Genomic DNA, 17,921 nt, shown 5'->3' on the forward strand with positions numbered 1-17,921 from the left:
CAGTGTCGGGTGACACCGCGCACTTAAGTCCGACGTATGTTTGCAAGGCGGTCCGTGATCTAACTAAAAATTGATGTAGATAGATGCCGAATCCGGACGACAAGGGAAGGAAGGTCATATATTCTTCAGGCAAGTCACAAAACGGCCCTTGGGCCCAGTACTAGTGTACCTCGACATTCAAAGATGCGTCTAGAGAAAATAAAACCCAATCTGGCACTTCAGTAAAACCACGCCGCGGACGTTTGATAGGCAACTTTTTGTTCTGTATGTAAGTCCGTAAAACGTCGATTTTATGTTGACATACAGGTGGGAAGCTCCTGGGCGGTGGCAGTACGAAAAATTGTCTTCGTAAATGCGTGGTCCCGAAAGAAGTGGAGTGGCAGGCCTGCCTAGACACGTCAGTGAGAGTAAGAAGCGAACGTAGAAATAAAGAAAATCACCTGGATAAGTCTTCGTGTGCTCAGGCTACTAGTCGACGAAGACAAAGTAACGAACGCGCTGTCATGTCGGGTACCTTTGATCAGAAACATCAGACCGCTGCCAATAAGTCTTCTTTTGTGTGGGCGCTTGACCAAGATAGCAGCCCTGAGAGCACCGCATGATAACATTGTCATAGCTAGAGGATAGTTTTACGATGGGCATGAATTATGAGTCGCTGAGACACGTACAGACGTGGCATAACTGATGCTTGTGGTTCCCCAAGAGATGGACACATTTGTAGCACCTGTGGGCTCGGCGGGTTCAAGTGGATTGAATTGGCCACGTCGCCTGTGGATGAGAAATTGAAGCGAGAATCAAAGACGTGTTCGATTTCATATGAGTGGATACTTGTTATAGTTACCGTTGACCACATTCTTTAATTTTGAGTGACGGCCTTAGATCTCGCAGTAATGAACGTACCTCCTGATGGTGACCGTCATTGAGAGAGCCACTAATACATAACATACATGTGGGCGGCGTGGAGTCGGGGTCCTCCTGAGTCAGTGGTTGTCACCCAAAAACGGCTATTTGAAAGGATCACGCCTTGGTTTAGCCGCAGCAGCAAGGCTCACTGAGCAACCCGGAGGTGTCCAGTCCTCCAAGTTGCCGTTACTAGTAAGTTTAGGTCGGGGATGAGGCCTGCCTAGGCACTCACTCGCGTTCTGTCACGTCCCTTTATTGCCGTGTAAGTTTTCTTATTCGCTCCTCCTGAATGCTCACGGAATGATTTCTGCCACCCTAAATCACTCTTATAAAGTTTCATAAACCTTACTTATGTCTTCTGTTTTGTTCTCACTAGTTTCATGTCCCGGGACAGGTCTGCCAAACTCGTCCTGCCACACCGCTGGTCAAATATCACCTCGGATCTCATCAAAGTTGTATGACCACATACTACTTGTAGCGGAACAAAAAAGCTTTGACGTGAACCACAAAAAAGCTGTGACCCGGGACTCTTCTTAAACCGGGCCCTCTTTCCGGAATGGTCTCCTGGCTCACCGTTCGTATTCACTGAGAATGTGTCAAGGGTTGAAGCCTCGCAACCTATGCTCACCTTCACAAACCAGCAGTACCAATCGTGTAAGCCTCAACCCGAAGCAATTCCCCTTAACGTCATGTCGCTGCGTCCAAAAGGCATGGCTATCCTCTCGTGTTATTCCTCGTCGCAGAGGATCTTACCTCATGCCCGGCGCACATCGCTCCATCAACGAGGAAAACATTAGATCAGCTGTCACAATCACTCGTGGCTGCGTATTTGAGTTGTTTAGAGTCCTTTGGAGTCTGCATCCAGTTCGCACTACACTCATGATGGTCATAAACGTGGTTCGGGGCATGTTTCCTGCCTTCAGGGGCTATTCACAAGCAATGATCGTCGATGAGGTCGGTGAACCCCACTTGTTTCTTTCATCTCTCTAACTTGGTCCCAAAGTTGCAAAATCTGATATCGTCTGGTTGCTTCACTTGGTCACGCCTACTGAAGCTGCTGATCGCGGAAATATGCCGAAGAGCGCTCGAAACGGCACTCGACTCCTTTGCGTACGTTCGCATATTCAGACTACGGAATTATTTTCATGCTTAAAATAGTTCCGCAAATGAGACCGTTGTTCATGATTCGGTGCGCTTTTTCGTGGAATATCAGCAGATCGCACAACGTCTGAGGCTCGACATCCCGACACTCGCGGATCCCGTCGTAAGGGACTGTCTTCAAGAGTCCGATCTCTTCGTCAGGTCATTCAATGGCATGGGCGGGTTTGGGTTACTTTCGCCGTTCGACTTCGTTCAAATTCTAGCCCAGATATCTGAGCTTGCATCGTATATCTGGGTGCTGTTGACCTTAACCGGTGGCTCTACACACATGGGTGCTTTGTTAATATCCATTCTTTCCGCCCTATTCCCTCTTTTCTTGAACCGTTGTGGAATCGCTTCTTCACATTCTGAATCGGCTTATACGAGCAAGGAGGCTCGTACCGCGGAACGCCAGGAGAAGCTACGGAATCTAGCCTATAATGACACACATCGACCGGAAGTTCTACTCTTTGGGCTTGGACCATGGATACTCCATTCCTGGGCAAATGCTCGCAAGGCAATGATGTATGACGAGCATTTGTCGCCACTAAATCAGCCTTCATTGTCACAAATACTGCACCAGATAAATGTATCCGACCTGCTGTTCGCGCTTCAGAATGTGAGTTGCCACTCTTTCCATAGTCAACAAGAAGAATCAATGTTCCGTAGATTCCAATGTTCCTGATGTTTCAGTCCTCATCTGCGTCACTGGGATCACTGGCACTGTATCGGAGTTCAATTCAGTCGGTGGTTTATACAGTTGGAAATCTGGTCAATACAGCTCGCATGGCATTCCAAGGAATATTCTTCATGGGTGCCTTTTGCGCTGCCATGAACATTGAACCTCGACTGACACCTGTGAGCGAAGACGCGGAATTGTATCCTAGCATACCTAATGGCATGAAGATTGAAGCGAGGTATTTGAAACTATCTATCGTTTCACGTGTATTCACCTTCCATTTCCGCAACAGAAATCTATCATATACATATCCAGGAAGCAAGGAGCCATCGCTACAAGACGTCAGCTTCAGTCTAGAAGCCGGCGAAAGTCTTGCAATAGTCGGGTACAATGGCTCAGGCAAGTTCCGCCAGAAATTTCATTTATGTCCATCTACTTATCAGAAGATGTCCAGGGAAGTCTACTCTTGCCAAGGTGCTGCTACGGATTATAGATTTCGACCAAGGTGATCTCCTTATCAACGGTGTGGACATCCGTCGGTTAACTCCGAGCGATTATCACCGGCATGTCACGACCGTCTTCCAGGGGTTCTCGAAATACAGTTCGACCGTCAGAGAAAACGTCGGATTGGGTTTTGTTCAAAACATGCAGTCGCCCGCGGCCATTGAGCGCGCCATGCGTCTCGGTGGTTCAGATGCATTCGTAGGTGCATTGCCAAACGGAATGAAAACCAAGCTAGATGCCTCCGGGTTTGAGTTCATGCCGTACTCACCAGCGTCAAGTTCATGTCATGGTATGTCCTCGCGGTTGCAGCATGGCTTGTCTGGTGGTGAGGTAAGTTTGCCTATTGCCAAACAGGCATTCTTGAACTGAGTGTGTTCTCAGTGGCAGAGAATAGCCATCTCTCGGGCATTCATGCGCGCAGATCGACCAGAAGTTGATCTATTACTGTTCGATGAACCCGTGAGTGTGATTCATACCTGCCACAATACTTACATCTCATTTCCGAGGGTAGACGTCATCATTGGACGGTTGTGCTCAGAACAAAATCTTTGACACTATCGATAAAGTCTCTCGCTCCCTCCAAGGCGAAAGAATCAAAACAGTGATTTTCATCACTCATCGTCTGTCGACCGCCCGCCGGGCGGACAAAATTGCAATGATGGAAAATGGGGTGAGTCAATCACCGCGTGGCGAGTCTCACGGCCTAACGCCCCTTCGTCATATGTAGTCAATAACTGAGTTCGGGAGTCACGATGACCTATTGAAGAAAGGTGGTTCATATGCCACTCTATATAAAGCATCCGTTTAAAGCGTTCCCTTCGCTCTTACCCGTACATTCTTCCAGATGAACTATTTTGCATACTTCATAGACTTCAATTTTTCGAACAATACTAATGAGTTTACTTACGCATGTGGCGCCGTTAATGTACCTCTAGAACTTACATATAGCTGTGCATCAAAACTGATCGCTCGTAGAATGGTCCATGTATGCTACGATGCCATCATGAATGTATGCGTCCACATTTTTACCTTCCAGCGGCTCAGCGACGGCCAGCGGGCTGTCGCAGAAGCCAACTACAAGGCCAGCGTCCCTGATTCCTTGAATCAGCGAAGGGACCTGCAACTTGAATTACATCACAAGGGTGAGAAAATTTCTAGCGCCACGTAGTTGGGAGGTATCTCACCAATAATTTCGGATCGAAGAAAACACCCAAAAGGTTATTTCGTTTTGCAAAGTCGACGCCAGCAGCTACGCTGGATGACCAATAATGACACCCGGGACTTGTATCATCAGCACGGTATCTGGTTGACGCTCGTTGCCCCTCGTCAATTTGGCCGCATCGAGATGAAAAGAACACCGGATCTGGTTATACAGTAAGATATGATCTAGCTCCACGATGCAAGTCGAGGAAGCACTGACAATTTGGTTGTTTCCAATTTAGTGCTACACAGACTTGTGGCGAAAATGAAGTGAGGGCAATTCGGCGACGAGCGAACGCTCCACCTAAAGCCGAAGAAGTCTGCCGGATTGTGCGCAGCACGCTATCAACAGCTTCATTCAGCTCCACTTGGCATCTTATGGAACCACGGTCTCGACGCTCGGCAGGCAGTGCCAACTCTAACGTAAGGCCGAGCTGCGTAGGAAGAACCTGCAAAGCAAATTACTTCAAAGAAACGATCGGACATCACAAGATTGAGCCCAAACCTGCATTGCATCCGCAAGGGTAATCATATTGTGTGACAGCATTCTGGACCATTCTTGCGCAGATACTGCTTTTCTAAGCGACTTATCATCGCGCTTCAATCGACGTGCTAGAGCCTGGAACTGTTCTAGATTGACATCGGAAACACCAAGGTCAAAAGAGGCCTCCGGTAGAAGATAGTCACCGAATATCACAGGATGCAAGTCGCGCGTGACTTGCACGGTGATATGCACGTGATTCCCGATCAATGATGATAAGGTTAATGTATGCAACGGGGAGGTGGCGTTGGAATGTATCGAGGGTGACGTATATGTCGAATCCAGTGAGCCGGGAGATTGCTGCCACGGCAATGATGTTTGCGAATTGGAAGGTGTGCCTCTGGGTATTGCCATTGATTTCCAGTAGGTTTCCACCGCTCCACCCACTTCCAACGTAACACCTTGAAATGGTGTTATGACATTGATTGAGACAGTAACCTGAAATGAATAGTCAACTAAGCATCTGGCAACATAAATGGCTAAGTTAGCCTACTTCTCCGATACTATGAAGACGAGTGTCAAGGATAGGAAGCGTGACATCTGATACGCCATTGCAGCCTTGCAAAACCGATGGATGAGCAATTGCACGCCCAATCGTTTTAGTGCCGAAATTGGGGTATATCGAAAATTCTAGGCTCAACCCTTTCAGCGACGGGGATTGGAAGACAAACACATCGCACTCTTCCATTTGAGGTAATAGAATGCTATACGGAGCAGCATTGACGCCAGGACCAGCGGTGATTACCATTTTCAGGGGTTTTGAAGATGGAAGTGACAAATTGGGCGCAATAATAGAGCTGGTCAGGCGCGGATGGAGTGCTACACCCGCGCCTCGGAAAAGGTTATTGTTGACGGTAACCTCGACGAGATAGTTCTTGTCCAAATAATTATGCCCGTATACGCGATGCGGCATGATCGGAGGGGGAAGTGACAACGAAGGGATCTGATCAAACTCGGAATCCACTTGCATTTCTGTGTTATTCAGTGGAGACTTGGGGCCAAGACTAACGATTTCTGTGGCATGGGGTACCTTCGCTGCAGCTTCGATCAGGATCTCTACAGACTCTCGATGCCCATACCAGGCCGCATAATGAACCGCCTGATGTCCTACTTCATCAGTCAAGTCCATTCGAACGCCAGCCTCCAAAAGAGTTCGAAGGCAAGATGCGCGACCTTGGCGCGCGGCGTGAAAGAGGGGCGTCCACTCGTGGTACTTGTCTGGAGTATCGCAACCTCCATGGCCCAGAAGAAGCTTGACAACCTCGGCATGACCGTCCCGTGCGGCAAGATGTATAGGGTATTCGCCATTGCTATTTGGCATGCAACGTGCCCCTCTTTTCAGAAGAAGAGATACAATTTCTAAATGACCATGCTGACTGGCCAAAGCAAGAGGAATTAGATTGTCGTTCGGCGCAGTGAATGATGGTGAGATGCACTGGTCGCACAACAGCACTTGTACACATTCCGGACTTCCCTGCAAAGTGGCATAGACCAGAGGGCTGCAATTGTCCACATCGAGAACGTGTGGAGGTAGGGAAGCTTCCAAAAGCCGCTTGCAGACATGCGCGTACCCATGCATCGCCGCATAATGCATGGCAGACCGACCATAAACATCAAGCTTCTTTGGCTGTGATGACTTCTCCAAACACATATTGACGAGGCGAAGAGCCCCCGCGGCAGCTGCTTCGTGGATGCATGTTCGCCCATTGATATCGTCAACGAAGTCGAAGTCGAACGGGACTGTGATGCTGGCGAGTACTAAATCCGCTAACTCAGGTGGCGCATCGACGATGACCCTCCACAGCACGCGGGTGACATTGATTCTGCATCCATTCTGTGTACCAAGAAGATCCGAGTGGTGAACAAGATCCTTGATAGAGGCTTTATCCGAGTTCTCCACGGCTTTTCGCAAATCATGCTCAAAATCGCGGAACGGTCCTGCGTACATATTTTTCTCGATGAAGCTCACGAAATCATGGGCAGCCGGACCTTCAACCTTCAAGCTAGCAGATAGGTCCGTGATATCAAGGAGGCAGGATGCTACAGTATCAGACAGCTCTGATATGAGCTGTCAAAATGTATCAGGACAATTCAAACTAAGCGATGACGTCGCTTGCCTGCCGATTAAAGACTGGTTGGACCTCAACTTGCCTGGCGAGGTAGAGCTCCTTCGTTGTTGACCGCGACCTCTTATCCCATTTCTTCAAAATCTTCCTGAATCCTGTTGCGTTCATTTCTATAAATTGCTGAAAGGAGTTGGTTCAGGTTACACATAACAGTCATATAGGCATTGAAGTACCTGGAGTTTTCCAAGATCCCTTTCGAGGAGGCGGAAACCCTCTTCAACAGCACTCCACTCGACATGGTTCACAGTGATTTCCTCGGACGTATCAGGAAGCCCGCGTATTGCCGCGGCGCGCCTCTTGGAGAGTAGGGTCTCCAACCGGAGCTTCAGCTCTGCTTCTTTCTGCAGGTAAAATGTATTGATCTTGGATTACCCAATGACATTACTAAGCCTCGTGTAGGTAGACACTTTGGTGACAAAACATACCTTCTCCAGTTCACGCTCTAGCTTGAAGAAGAAAGCGGCTTTGTGCGCCTGGAAGTCAGAACCACGATCGTCATCCTGTTGGAGAGCAGACAATATAGGTGGTTCATCTGGCTCATCTTGCGTTATCGGCTCGACGGGATTTGAGGTGTCTAGTTGGGCTGATACTGGGACTCGGATTACTGTGGTACTATTCTGTGAAATAGGTCTCAAAATATCAGCTGGGCGGACACCAAGGGCCAATGCAGCGGCTTCGGATGCAGGTCGATTGGCAGCAAGGGACGAAATGATCTTCTTGAGAAATTTGTAGTCCAGATAGTATGCAGACCATCCAGGGACCTGTTCTGCCTGAATTTGTTTGCCAAACTGTAGATCGCAGCGTCGGTAAAAGCTCTGAATGGCAAAAAGGTTGTATGGTGAGCCTGACCTTCATAATAGTCGTTTATTGTTCAAGCTCAAGAAAGGGGACTGCAAAAAAGTGGTAGTTGATCAGACCATGATGGTTGTCCCAAGAAGGGTTTCGGAAGAGCTAACCTCGAGTCCCTAAATTTCATGCACGTGCGTCAAAATAATGTTTGCCCAGATAAATATACGTCAGACTCACGGTGATACCAAGGGCAATCGATGATCTTCTCCTGAGTCGGCGTTCGCGCGATTCACGCTCTTTGAAAGGTTCTAACGTACGTACTGTATTACTCGTATCACTAGATCGCAGTTCACGTATCTATTCATTGATCTACGGTCGTAACGCTCGCGCCAGTCCATCGGTGCGGCTTCTAAGATAAGGTTCGTGTCGCAGTCTTGCTAACACCATTTACTCTCAGTAAGTCGTTCCTCTGAACCTGCTCGTCGGTCTGAGCACAATCGGCAGCGAATGAGTCGCATCGTCACAATGTACAACTTTTTCAAGTCCAGAGACATCCTCGACTCGTTGCTTAGTATTAGGCAAACACCCACAACTTATAAGCACGGCAGTTTGAGTTCGCACGTGCAGGTACTTCTCCAGATGCCGGTGAGTATTGAATTATTTTGAATCTCGAGAGTACACCCGTTGTGTTATAAGAATCAGATCCACCAAACATTTGCACTACTTGTGGATGGGGCAAATCAGGACGAAATTCTGACCCGAGAGATACTTGAATAGGTTACAATGACTGACTGAAGACGTGTTTGAGCTTCAGCAAGGCAAGCGCAGAAGTGGATCTGTTATGTACTCACTACGAGTAGATCGAGGAGTGTCGGGAACTGGTCAACGATCTTATTTGAGCCATCCGCGAGAATGCTTTTCGTTGGACCACCTCTAAAAGAATAAAACCCCATTACCTGGATGGGGCAAAATGACCTCGATAGGATTGTCAAGGCCAACTTTGTGAAGGGTAGCCGAATGTGCTCTTATCTATAGAGCGAACATCAAGAACTATAAAAGAGCTCCGAGGAACAAGTACGCCTCGGATTCGGTGTCTGGACTCTGGATTCCGCCGCAACACAGCGTCTGCTCGATAGAAATATCTCTGAGGAAGAGTTGGCCAGCATTTGTTAGTATCAATCGGAGTCCGAGTGCCATGAGGACATCTGGATATTCAATGAATACTGTGGTATCTCAAATTTCAAAGGTGAAACGATCTACTTACTGATATAGCGCGCGCGAACTGACGGTAGGCGATCGAGTCCGAAGTCTCATGTCGCGGAATGTCACAGTATGTCTGTCACACGTGACAAACTGTCACAAAAATGCAATGCACGTGTAGTCGAAGCAGTCCTCTCTCTCCAGAGAATCTAAAGCGCCACATTTTCCAAAACCTGTGAAATCTTACTTCGTCATGCATCCAGTATCCTCTTTTGCGCTCAAAACGTATTGGGAACAACTTGAACCATGCACTGATGGGGAGTTTCTCCGTGGTCCAGGAGCAATACTTGCAGCACTTAGTCCAACCCATTTGTCACGACTCTATGCGACGGACATGACATCAGTCAACTGCCATATCGTCACTCAGCCCTGAAAAAAGTAAGAATTACAAAAAGCGGTACTCACCACTTCGTCCCAGTATCCTCCCAAACTACTCGCCCTTTTCGGTATGTCGATGAATGGGCTACCAATCGGTATCTCGAAATGCAATCGAGAATCAGACAGAGAATCGTGCGCGCTGCAATGTGAGTATTCATAGGGAAGGTTGCGAACTCATGGGGAAGAGGTGCACTGTACTGTTGGTGGGACGAGTGAACTTTGAAGATGGTGTTTATTCGACCAAGTACCTGCAAAGCTGAGTGCTGAACTTCATAAATTCAGGTCCATGTCAAGTTCATGCAAGTACAATAACATTCTTTAACCCACTCTGGTCCCAATCCCCACGGAAAATATTTACCGCAAGCTGATTGCACAAATTCTTGGAGTTCTCTAAGACGGAGGAGCTATGTAAGATCTCTCTATCATACTTCAAGCTGGGGAGAAGCTGTTCAGGGAAGATATAATTTATTGTCTTTGGGGTGTAAGCCACTGATCCTTTCACTAGAATAATTATTCAGGTAGGCACATTTCTACATCATGATCTTGGTCACAGGTTGCGGTGCGTTTGTTTTGATAGTCCAATGGAAATAAGACATTACTGATGTGACTCTGTCTTGAGACTGGCTCAGATGATAAGGAACCGAGCCAACTCCCTCTGAGGCCCTAATCCCTCTCCTATAAATCGAATTTGGGTAACAGGCATGCTTACAGTAGGGTCTCATCCCGGCTATCTCTGGCTTGTCTATCACATTCAGACACTTCCTTTTCACTCTCTCTGTTGGGTTCTCGTCCAGTTCGAATTATTCAACTCATTCAGACTATTCTTTTGGAAAATTTGTTTTCACTACTTAACTGCTGGGAACCCCTTACTAACCAAGTAAGTTCTTGCCGTTTGTAATTCCTTTACGATTATAATCATTCGTCGATGGTCTCTAGGGGAGATATCTAAGCTTGATAAGAGAAGGCCAAACTTGTTGGCGTTCATCAAACTCTCATCACGAGTGCTCTCCGCATGACCTTGGCGATTGGCCGATCTTGTTTATCAGGATGAGTATCGTATCCTACTGAATGAGATTGGTCAATCAACATCGAACTCAAGTTTCTAAGTACTTTTTTTGACTACATCTTTGAACTTGATCAACGATATCACAATTCTATTTGATGCCAGACCACCAAGTAGAGGTCTAGCTAAGTTGCATCGTTTAGCGCATGCATCCGTTCTACATTTCTGTGCGCATTTGTTGAATATACTGTGATTTGATCTCCATATCCAGCTTGGCGTAGCTGGACTTACAATAATCAAATACAGTGCATGGTGTACTATTTCTTGCCTGAAGGACTATATCAAGCACTATGTATGTGCAAACTTTTTACACACGACAAGTATCGTCATCGTGAGCATCCAGACATAGATTTCAACAATTCAAATGAGATGGGTGGGCAACGTCGCAACGCATAGGAAATGCAAGATTTCAAGCGGAAGTCTGACGCGCCCCAAGGCCTAGCAACTAAGAACGTCATAGGAACAATTTTCATATGATTCTTGGTAGTTAACTACTACGAAAAAACACATAAGATTACCAGGTACGATGTACCAATGCAAATAGATGACTCAGGAAGTGAGCGCCAATTATACCAAGACTTTCCTGAGCTGCCACGCCTTCGCGGGGAGGAGTGTTATCGGGCAATTACCATGTTGCTCGACGTGGTCGTGTGCGCAGCGGTAGCAGAATACGTAACCAGAAGGTAATGCTGTGGCATTGTGAATAGGCTCTTTGCAAAGCGGGCAGTATCCGTATTTTGTGTTGTCGATGGTGATCCCTGCGGGATGCGGTGGAAGGATCTGAGGTGGAGGGATAGCTGGACCAAGAGGAGATATGGATAATGATCGCGCAGGGGAGCCCGGGGAGTACCACCATTCCAAGAATTTGATGAAAAAGATGGCTGTGGGTAAGAGAAGCCTCAAGGAGTCGAGTAGTAGTTGGGGTGATCGCAGCAGGAGCCGTCGAACTACAGCTAAAAATCCGCTCTTTGTTGGGGGAATAGCATTTTGCTTCGCTTGTTGTGCGAGCTACCCAGGTGGTATGAGTGCAATGCGAATGACCGAAATGCTAAACTCACGAAATCATCCATATTGAGTCTTCTGAGATCAACTCCTATCCAAGCTAACCATGGGCGATAGAATGGCGTACGATCGAATAAATAGGCTACATTATGCGCGAGAAGCCATGCTTCAAATCCGATGTTGAACCATGGGTAAAGTGTTTTGAACTTTCTGCGTAAAACGCCTGCCATACTCTGGAGATACCTGTCGAGCATTGCGACATCGTGAAACGGTACTGCTCACCTCGTCTGTGAGTTCTCGTATATGTCTTTCGCTACCTCCATCTTCCAGGATATCAGAATCAATGCCTCCACCGAGCGACTCGTAGTAATCCTGCCCTTTCGCTCGTAGATAAGGTACAGCAATCTGGGTTCACAGGGGTGAGGGGCTGTCTGGTCATCACCGAGAATTCTTACCAGGAGAAATAACGACCGCCAGATCTCGCGACTTCTGAGTTTCTCACCGGTCGGTATTCCACCAACAGCAGCTGTTGCTCGTTCGGTCGCTATCCAAGGTCTTCTGCGTCTCTTCAGACCGTAAAAATTCTCAGAAAATGATGCATCTAGTAATATTGATAGCGCACTTGAGTTCACTGCATCAACTTGCCAGACCTACTCACTATGTTTGCGGAGATAATGGCGTTCAACGAAAAACATGATGAAGGCATAAAACTCTTCATGGCGGTTGACTATACGAATCAGATAGCGGGGGTAACGTTGAGCGAACACCTGGCAGGGGTGAGTAGTGTGGTTCTGTGGTTCTGTGGCAGATTCTGAGAACTTACTGCAAGTACATACTTTAGAGCAGGTTGAAGCAAGTCACGGAGCTGCTCTTGAGCAACTAATTCAAACAAGGAGGGCTTGAGCGGATCTCCGCCCACATCGTTGAAGAACTCCATGCATGTAGAGTGGTCGTCTTGTTCAAGTTGTTAATTCCGGCTATTCACAGGTTTCAAATTCACGTGGCGCGGCGTCCTCGACGATGACCGGGAAAGGAACGATGGCAAACGCCCTTACCCAGTCCAGACTCCACAGTGACTCAAGTTGATGGTTGAACTTCATTGCAAGGTCTATCCTGTGTCGAAGACCCACTGTAAGCTTGCTTTTGTGGTATACTAGCCGTTAATACGCCAGCAGGCCTGTTAATAATATATATTGAATTATCCCTTCACCTTCAAATTTGAGTTGTCTGAGCATATTCTATGTTCAAGTTCTATTGTCTTGCATGTAATTGCCTCCATCTGGTATAGAACAATCTCTGCTCCCAAGGTCCGTGGGCCACTCCGTCTCTCATTCTCCTTCTTGACATTCCATTGTACATTTTTCATCCTCATGTTTACCTCCTTCCACGCAATGATACCCTCAGACGCTGAACTCGCTTCTCAAGCACTCACTGAGGAGGGCAATTATCGTTTTCCATCATTTTCAGCGTCTGACGCGGTCACGCTTGGTTTGTCTCTACGCAAACGCTTCCGTGCGTCCTCTCGACATTCAAAAGGCAAAGGCCTCGTCATCTCTATACAAACTATCGCGGGTCATACGTTATTTGCGTGTACCGTGGGCGACCTTGGTCACCCAGCCGGTGTTGGGGATGTCAGTTTAGATAGTTGGACAAGTGTGGATGGCATGGTTGGGGTCGTGAGGCAGACTGGCCATTCGAGCTATTATGTGGAGAAAAGCATGAGCGCAATGGGCAAGTCAGCAAAACAGCTGGGGATCCAAGGGGACTATATTATTCACGGGGGAGGTAAATAACTTTTGCCATATACTTCTGGAAACGACCAACTTAAGTTTGCTTCCGTCCAGCGTTCCCGATCTGGTTGGACGTTAGTATATGTGTTGTTTATTTATGAATTTGAAGAGCTGATTGAGGCTGTATAGAACGCCCATTGTTGTCCTATTGCTGTTGTTGCTTGCTACTCGGGTTCAACCCAAGAAGACCATCACGTACGTCCTCTTCCAAAACTCACTCGATTCAACATTCACACACCAACCATTAGCTTGTGGTAACAACTGTACGGGATTATCTTCACAAAATCAACAAGTCAGAAGGTGCACGAATGTCAGCCTCATCTGTTCTAGGGACAGAGATGCATGCGCCTCTCCCGTCTGTACCAATCCGGGAGAGCACGGTAAGCTCATATCAGCGAGTTGAGGTTCGCCAGTTCATTAGCGAGTAAAGGCATGGCTCACAGATCCTTCCCACAACGCACTTGGCATGAGAAGGCGGTCCGAGTCGCCATTTGACCATCATGACGAGTGAATGTAACATATATTATCGTGTGGGGTGAGCGGTGGTGTGTAATAGTTATACCAATAAGATTTGTAGCTATGATAGTCATAAAGTGACATGCACTACTCGGGGCTCTCGCTATGCGAGGGGGCGTGCCTGATAACCCGGATGCTTTCTATAAACAACAATCAGTTACGGAAAGGTTGAAATAAGAAAGAAGCAATATACCGTGTCTGAGGAATATCTGTCTTTGGCCCTGCGGTGAAGATGAGTCCGCGCTTGGGTCTGGGTCACGAAGCTCAAAGTTCGCCTCAACGTAGACTTGGGTCCCTTTCTGGAGAGTGCGCAAGTAGTTGGTCTGATTAGGATTGAAGCAAATGATGTGGTGCCACGTGGTTCCAGCCTCTTGGCGGTCTGAAGCAAGAGTTCAGGTGATACTAATGCCCCAAGAAAACTAGGTTTACTCACTGCCATCAGGGTTAGGAGGTGGAGGTGGGTAGTTGGTGGTCGCAACGGTATAACTGAACACAAATTCAGAGGGACATCTCGGAAAAGATATAAAAAACTTACGAAGCGTATTCCTTGTCACCTTTGGTAGTACGAACTTCAGGGTCTTTGCCTAGTCGTCCAATGAGGATGAGCTTGGAGACGTCATATGCACGCGTCGAAGTTGTTGAGAAAGCCTTGAAAAAGAAAATCATCGGCGCAAAACCATTCTTAGATGACTATCAACCTACGCGACGCGGTATGCGAGAAAAACTATGACGAGCAGAAGCAAGCATGATTCTGGTCTTTTCAAAACGCGTTCTAGCAAAGTTGTAGTAAGTATCACTTTTATGTGACGGTAATAAAAGGTGTTTTGTTTGTGCTTGTTTGGCAACTCGCCAGTCAGTAATTAAGCAATTGAACCAGATTGCATAGATTCTTCTCAAATCTTTGTACATATCATTGTATCTCCATCTGTAATCTTTACAATGTCCAGACATAGGCTTGTACGAAATATGAACATCCATGGTATGCACGAATCATCCTGATGGCAGTTTAATTTGAAATTCATCGTGTGACTAGATGAATTGGATGATGCTGCATTGTCCGACGGAGGAGACGAGCTCACTCCCGAGCAGCATGGCGAGTGGCCCGATATATGTGCTCGTGATGCACGCTGAGAGCTCAATACAGCTCAAATGACGTTCTGTCTTGAACAAATCAGAGAGCTCATTGGAGATGAAGCAGTCTCAGGCCTCGACGATGACTTCATCAAGGAAACCCTATGGGACCAGTACTTTAATGTAGAGAGCAGTTTATCGTATTTGTATGGTGCGTAACACATCAACCTCTTTAACCTCGTGTCTTTTAACTGACGCACTCTTGATAGAGGAGCAAGACCGGAGAGCATCAGCCAAAACTCGCAAAGGTAAGTTTCCGACGTAACCTCTCATTTGTAAATAGTCTTGCATTCGCTCTTCCACCATGTTGTTGTTACCCCCCGTTTTGGATCCCGTTTATGGAACCGGCTACGCCGTAGACGAGACGAGGAACAGGAAGGTGCATGTCGTCCCCACGATCCCTGCGTCAGCCTTCGTACAGTCAGGAGCTGAATGTGTTTTAGTGCGACCTGACAGTATTGATATACTACCATCGGAAGGCGAGGAGGTCCATAACGAACCACAATACGTGGCTGGACCAACAGGCTACGAATATTACGATGGCGACTTGGACCGACCTCGAGTTCCCCTCATAGTATTAGCACAGCAAGGTCAACATGAGGTCTACTATCCCGAGGAATTTCCAGAAGAGGTCGATTCGGATGATATACCATTGGGCGTCTTGTCACGCGGCTCGAGGCTCAGCACCATTACGGAGATTACCGAAAGGACTGAACCCTCTCGCCACTGGCCTTCAAAACAGCAGCTCGTAGCTTTGAATAATCCACGTGCATCAATGATTACTGATACCACGACATCGTACGGAGAAGTTATTGGTGTGTTGGTATCAGCAAGGATTTGATTGATGTGACTGAAGTCAGGACAGATACTCGCCAACGCAGTACCGTGGCGCTAGAATATCCTGAGACCGCGATGGACCCAAACTTCATCCCTCCATCACCATCGCCCTCCGCAGTACAACGTCTTTCGAGCTACGAAGCCGCTCCATCGCTTGCCACATCAGTATCACAATCTGATATACGCACAGAGCCACTTCCGCTTCCAACAGAGCGCGCAACATCGCGTGCAAAATCATCAGTTGTTCCTGTACCACCCATGGATACTCTTCCCGAGATTTCTGATTTCCAGTCGAAAGCGAGCGGAAAACCGCTCCCTCCGAAGCCTCCAGCCAGCAGTAAACCCTCTAAATTATCCATGCTTGCGAGTTCTCGTGCAAGTACGAGGAGTTCTCGTTCATCGGATTTGGAGACGACTTCAGTGCTTACTTACCCCGCCTTACGACCTACCGCTGAAAGTCGATTATCATTTGCAACCACTGTAAAACCCCCGCCTGCAGAGAAGATACTTCCTTCTATAAAGGCTCCGTCTACCACCCCTTCTTCTATGTCTGGGCACGTCAAACAGGCTATCCAGACAGCTTTGGAGTTAGAAGCTCATGATCGCGAAAGAACTGCGAGACCTTCTCCAAAGAGCGAGTCGAGCGCGGCGTCTAAGGCATCGTCAGTTGCTACTGTCAAACCAACGATGCCACATTCGCCACCTCGAGCTGACGCCACCCCAAACTTGCCCATCATGCGCCAAGAGGTTGAAGCGAAGGCTCGCCCTCAGTCCAAGCTCGCAGCGCTTGCCCAGGCGAAAGCCAGTGCCAATACTACTCTCATGCCGAAGCTTCCGAAGTCCCCGCCCAGTTCGCCTCCAAAGGAGCTCCCTAAACCTCACACACAATTTTTCACGCCCATCGCAAATGGAGCCACAGCTACTACTGCTATAACCACAACCTATCAGTCACTCCAAAGTTTGTCTAGACCGCAGGCTCAAGAGCCTGCATCGTTAGTTCAGATGCCCGGTGCAGAGCCAAAACAATCTAAATTGGCAAAGAAGGTCAAGAAAGCGAGTGAAAAACCACAGCCAACACCACCCGACGACGATACCGATTCCTGTGGCATCATACAGTCTCCTCTATTCATACCAAAGCCAACTAACTCTCGTGCGTCTCCCTCGGCATTCGCTTCTTTACTTCTCGATGATCCTCTAACACCCCCATCTCCCGAAGACAAGGCCACGCATTCAGCTCACAAGTATGGAAGGGAGGTGCCGAACCTTGTAAAGGTGTACGAGGCTTCCCATTCGCAGAGCCACTCCAGCCTTGGTCTCTCACAGTCCCACCGACACAAGTCGTCTCGCCCTAGGGCTGCACCACCGGGGATGAAGATGAACTCGGGATTTGCATTTGACGTTCCAAGCCCTGACGATATCGTATTCAACGCGCGTCGGGGAACCTCTCTTTCGCACAGGCGGTGAACGAACCTTGGTTCCCTGCTCCATCCGCCATTCCTTTGTTGTATTTCTCTACTCGCATTTTTATTTTATTCATTCATTTTTCCGGAGGACTTGTTTGTTTGTTTGTTTGTTGTAGACCAGGTTGTGGACTCTAATGGAACTTTTTTGCTGATTGTCACTTCAGCTGCGAAGGAACGCGAAAAGGCGGAGAAAGCGGCGCAGAAGAAAGTAGCGAAGACACCTTCTTCGTCTGGCTATACCACGCCGGTTTCTCAAGCGATGTCTCCTGTGAATACGCCGAGTAAGGCCTCAAAGAAGGCTGGTATAGGTGCGAAGAAGTCGGGAATGATGACTCCTGGCGGTACAGGGGGTTTGGATGCTCGACTATTCGACATGGCCGCGTTGAATTTGTTGTCAAAGGGAGAAGAGCCAATCGATGAACCTCCTCCGAAAATTGCACTGGAGCGTGGAAAGCTGTTGCAGGAAGTTCGAAAAGTCCTTGAAGGGCAAGGAGGTGACAAAAAGGCTGTTAGCTTGGTCGTGATTGGTACTAAGTCTTGCTGGCATTTTCAAGTGATTTTTTGTTGATGCTGAATGACAGGACATGTCGATGCTGGAA

General features: G+C 47.8%; 6 protein-coding genes across 6 annotated transcripts; 4 read left to right on the forward strand and 2 right to left on the reverse strand.

The window, feature by feature from the left end:
* Positions 1–1,494: 1,494 nt before the first annotated feature.
* HD556DRAFT_1239243 (P-loop containing nucleoside triphosphate hydrolase protein) lies at positions 1,495–4,034 on the forward strand (the record flags this gene model as incomplete). Its single annotated transcript, XM_041298027.1, has 9 exons — positions 1,495–1,857; positions 1,907–2,013; positions 2,062–2,662; positions 2,713–2,960; positions 3,015–3,125; positions 3,169–3,556; positions 3,608–3,685; positions 3,738–3,896; positions 3,954–4,034. 9 exons carry the CDS (start codon positions 1,495–1,497, stop codon positions 4,032–4,034), a joined length of 2,136 nt encoding a protein of 711 aa, XP_041159065.1.
* A 147-nt stretch (positions 4,035–4,181) lies between these two features.
* HD556DRAFT_1239405 (cyclin-dependent protein kinase inhibitor) lies at positions 4,182–12,522 on the reverse strand (the record flags this gene model as incomplete). The annotated part of the gene is made up of 16 exons (XM_041298037.1): positions 4,182–4,349; positions 4,411–4,589; positions 4,647–4,875; positions 4,932–5,405; positions 5,461–7,035; positions 7,076–7,213; positions 7,267–7,455; positions 7,519–7,634; positions 7,707–7,881; positions 9,610–9,693; positions 11,157–11,591; positions 11,642–11,808; positions 11,861–11,990; positions 12,041–12,186; positions 12,244–12,352; positions 12,409–12,522. 16 exons carry the CDS (start codon positions 12,520–12,522, stop codon positions 4,182–4,184), a joined length of 4,428 nt encoding a protein of 1,475 aa, XP_041159066.1.
* Positions 12,523–12,955: 433 nt separating this feature from the next.
* On the forward strand, positions 12,956–13,803 carry HD556DRAFT_1239441 (uncharacterized protein; the record flags this gene model as incomplete). The annotated part of the gene is made up of 4 exons (XM_041298043.1): positions 12,956–13,370; positions 13,430–13,449; positions 13,505–13,570; positions 13,624–13,803. The coding sequence occupies 4 exons, from the start codon at positions 12,956–12,958 to the stop codon at positions 13,801–13,803; spliced, it is 681 nt and encodes a 226-aa protein (XP_041159067.1).
* A 228-nt stretch (positions 13,804–14,031) lies between these two features.
* HD556DRAFT_1239462 (uncharacterized protein) lies at positions 14,032–14,557 on the reverse strand (the record flags this gene model as incomplete). The annotated part of the gene is made up of 3 exons (XM_041298045.1): positions 14,032–14,270; positions 14,325–14,377; positions 14,427–14,557. 3 exons carry the CDS (start codon positions 14,555–14,557, stop codon positions 14,032–14,034), a joined length of 423 nt encoding a protein of 140 aa, XP_041159068.1.
* Positions 14,558–14,743: 186 nt separating this feature from the next.
* Positions 14,744–17,452, forward strand: HD556DRAFT_558624 (uncharacterized protein). The gene is made up of 7 exons (XM_041310947.1): positions 14,744–14,870; positions 14,925–14,984; positions 15,036–15,173; positions 15,232–15,270; positions 15,333–15,401; positions 15,466–15,837; positions 15,888–17,452. Exons 1-7 carry the CDS (start codon positions 14,831–14,833, stop codon positions 17,321–17,323), a joined length of 2,154 nt encoding a protein of 717 aa, XP_041159069.1. The 5' UTR covers positions 14,744–14,830; the 3' UTR covers positions 17,324–17,452.
* Positions 17,453–17,650: 198 nt separating this feature from the next.
* On the forward strand, positions 17,651–17,890 carry HD556DRAFT_1239430 (uncharacterized protein; the record flags this gene model as incomplete). The annotated part of the gene is made up of 1 exon (XM_041298041.1): positions 17,651–17,890. The coding sequence occupies one exon, from the start codon at positions 17,651–17,653 to the stop codon at positions 17,888–17,890; it is 240 nt and encodes a 79-aa protein (XP_041159070.1).
* Positions 17,891–17,921: the final 31 nt, after the last annotated feature.

The sequence above is a fragment of the Suillus plorans genome, assembly GCF_016647745.1.
Source record: "Suillus plorans strain S12 chromosome Unknown HD556scaffold_36, whole genome shotgun sequence".
In the NCBI taxonomy this organism is placed as follows: Eukaryota; Fungi; Basidiomycota; class Agaricomycetes; order Boletales; family Suillaceae; genus Suillus; species Suillus plorans.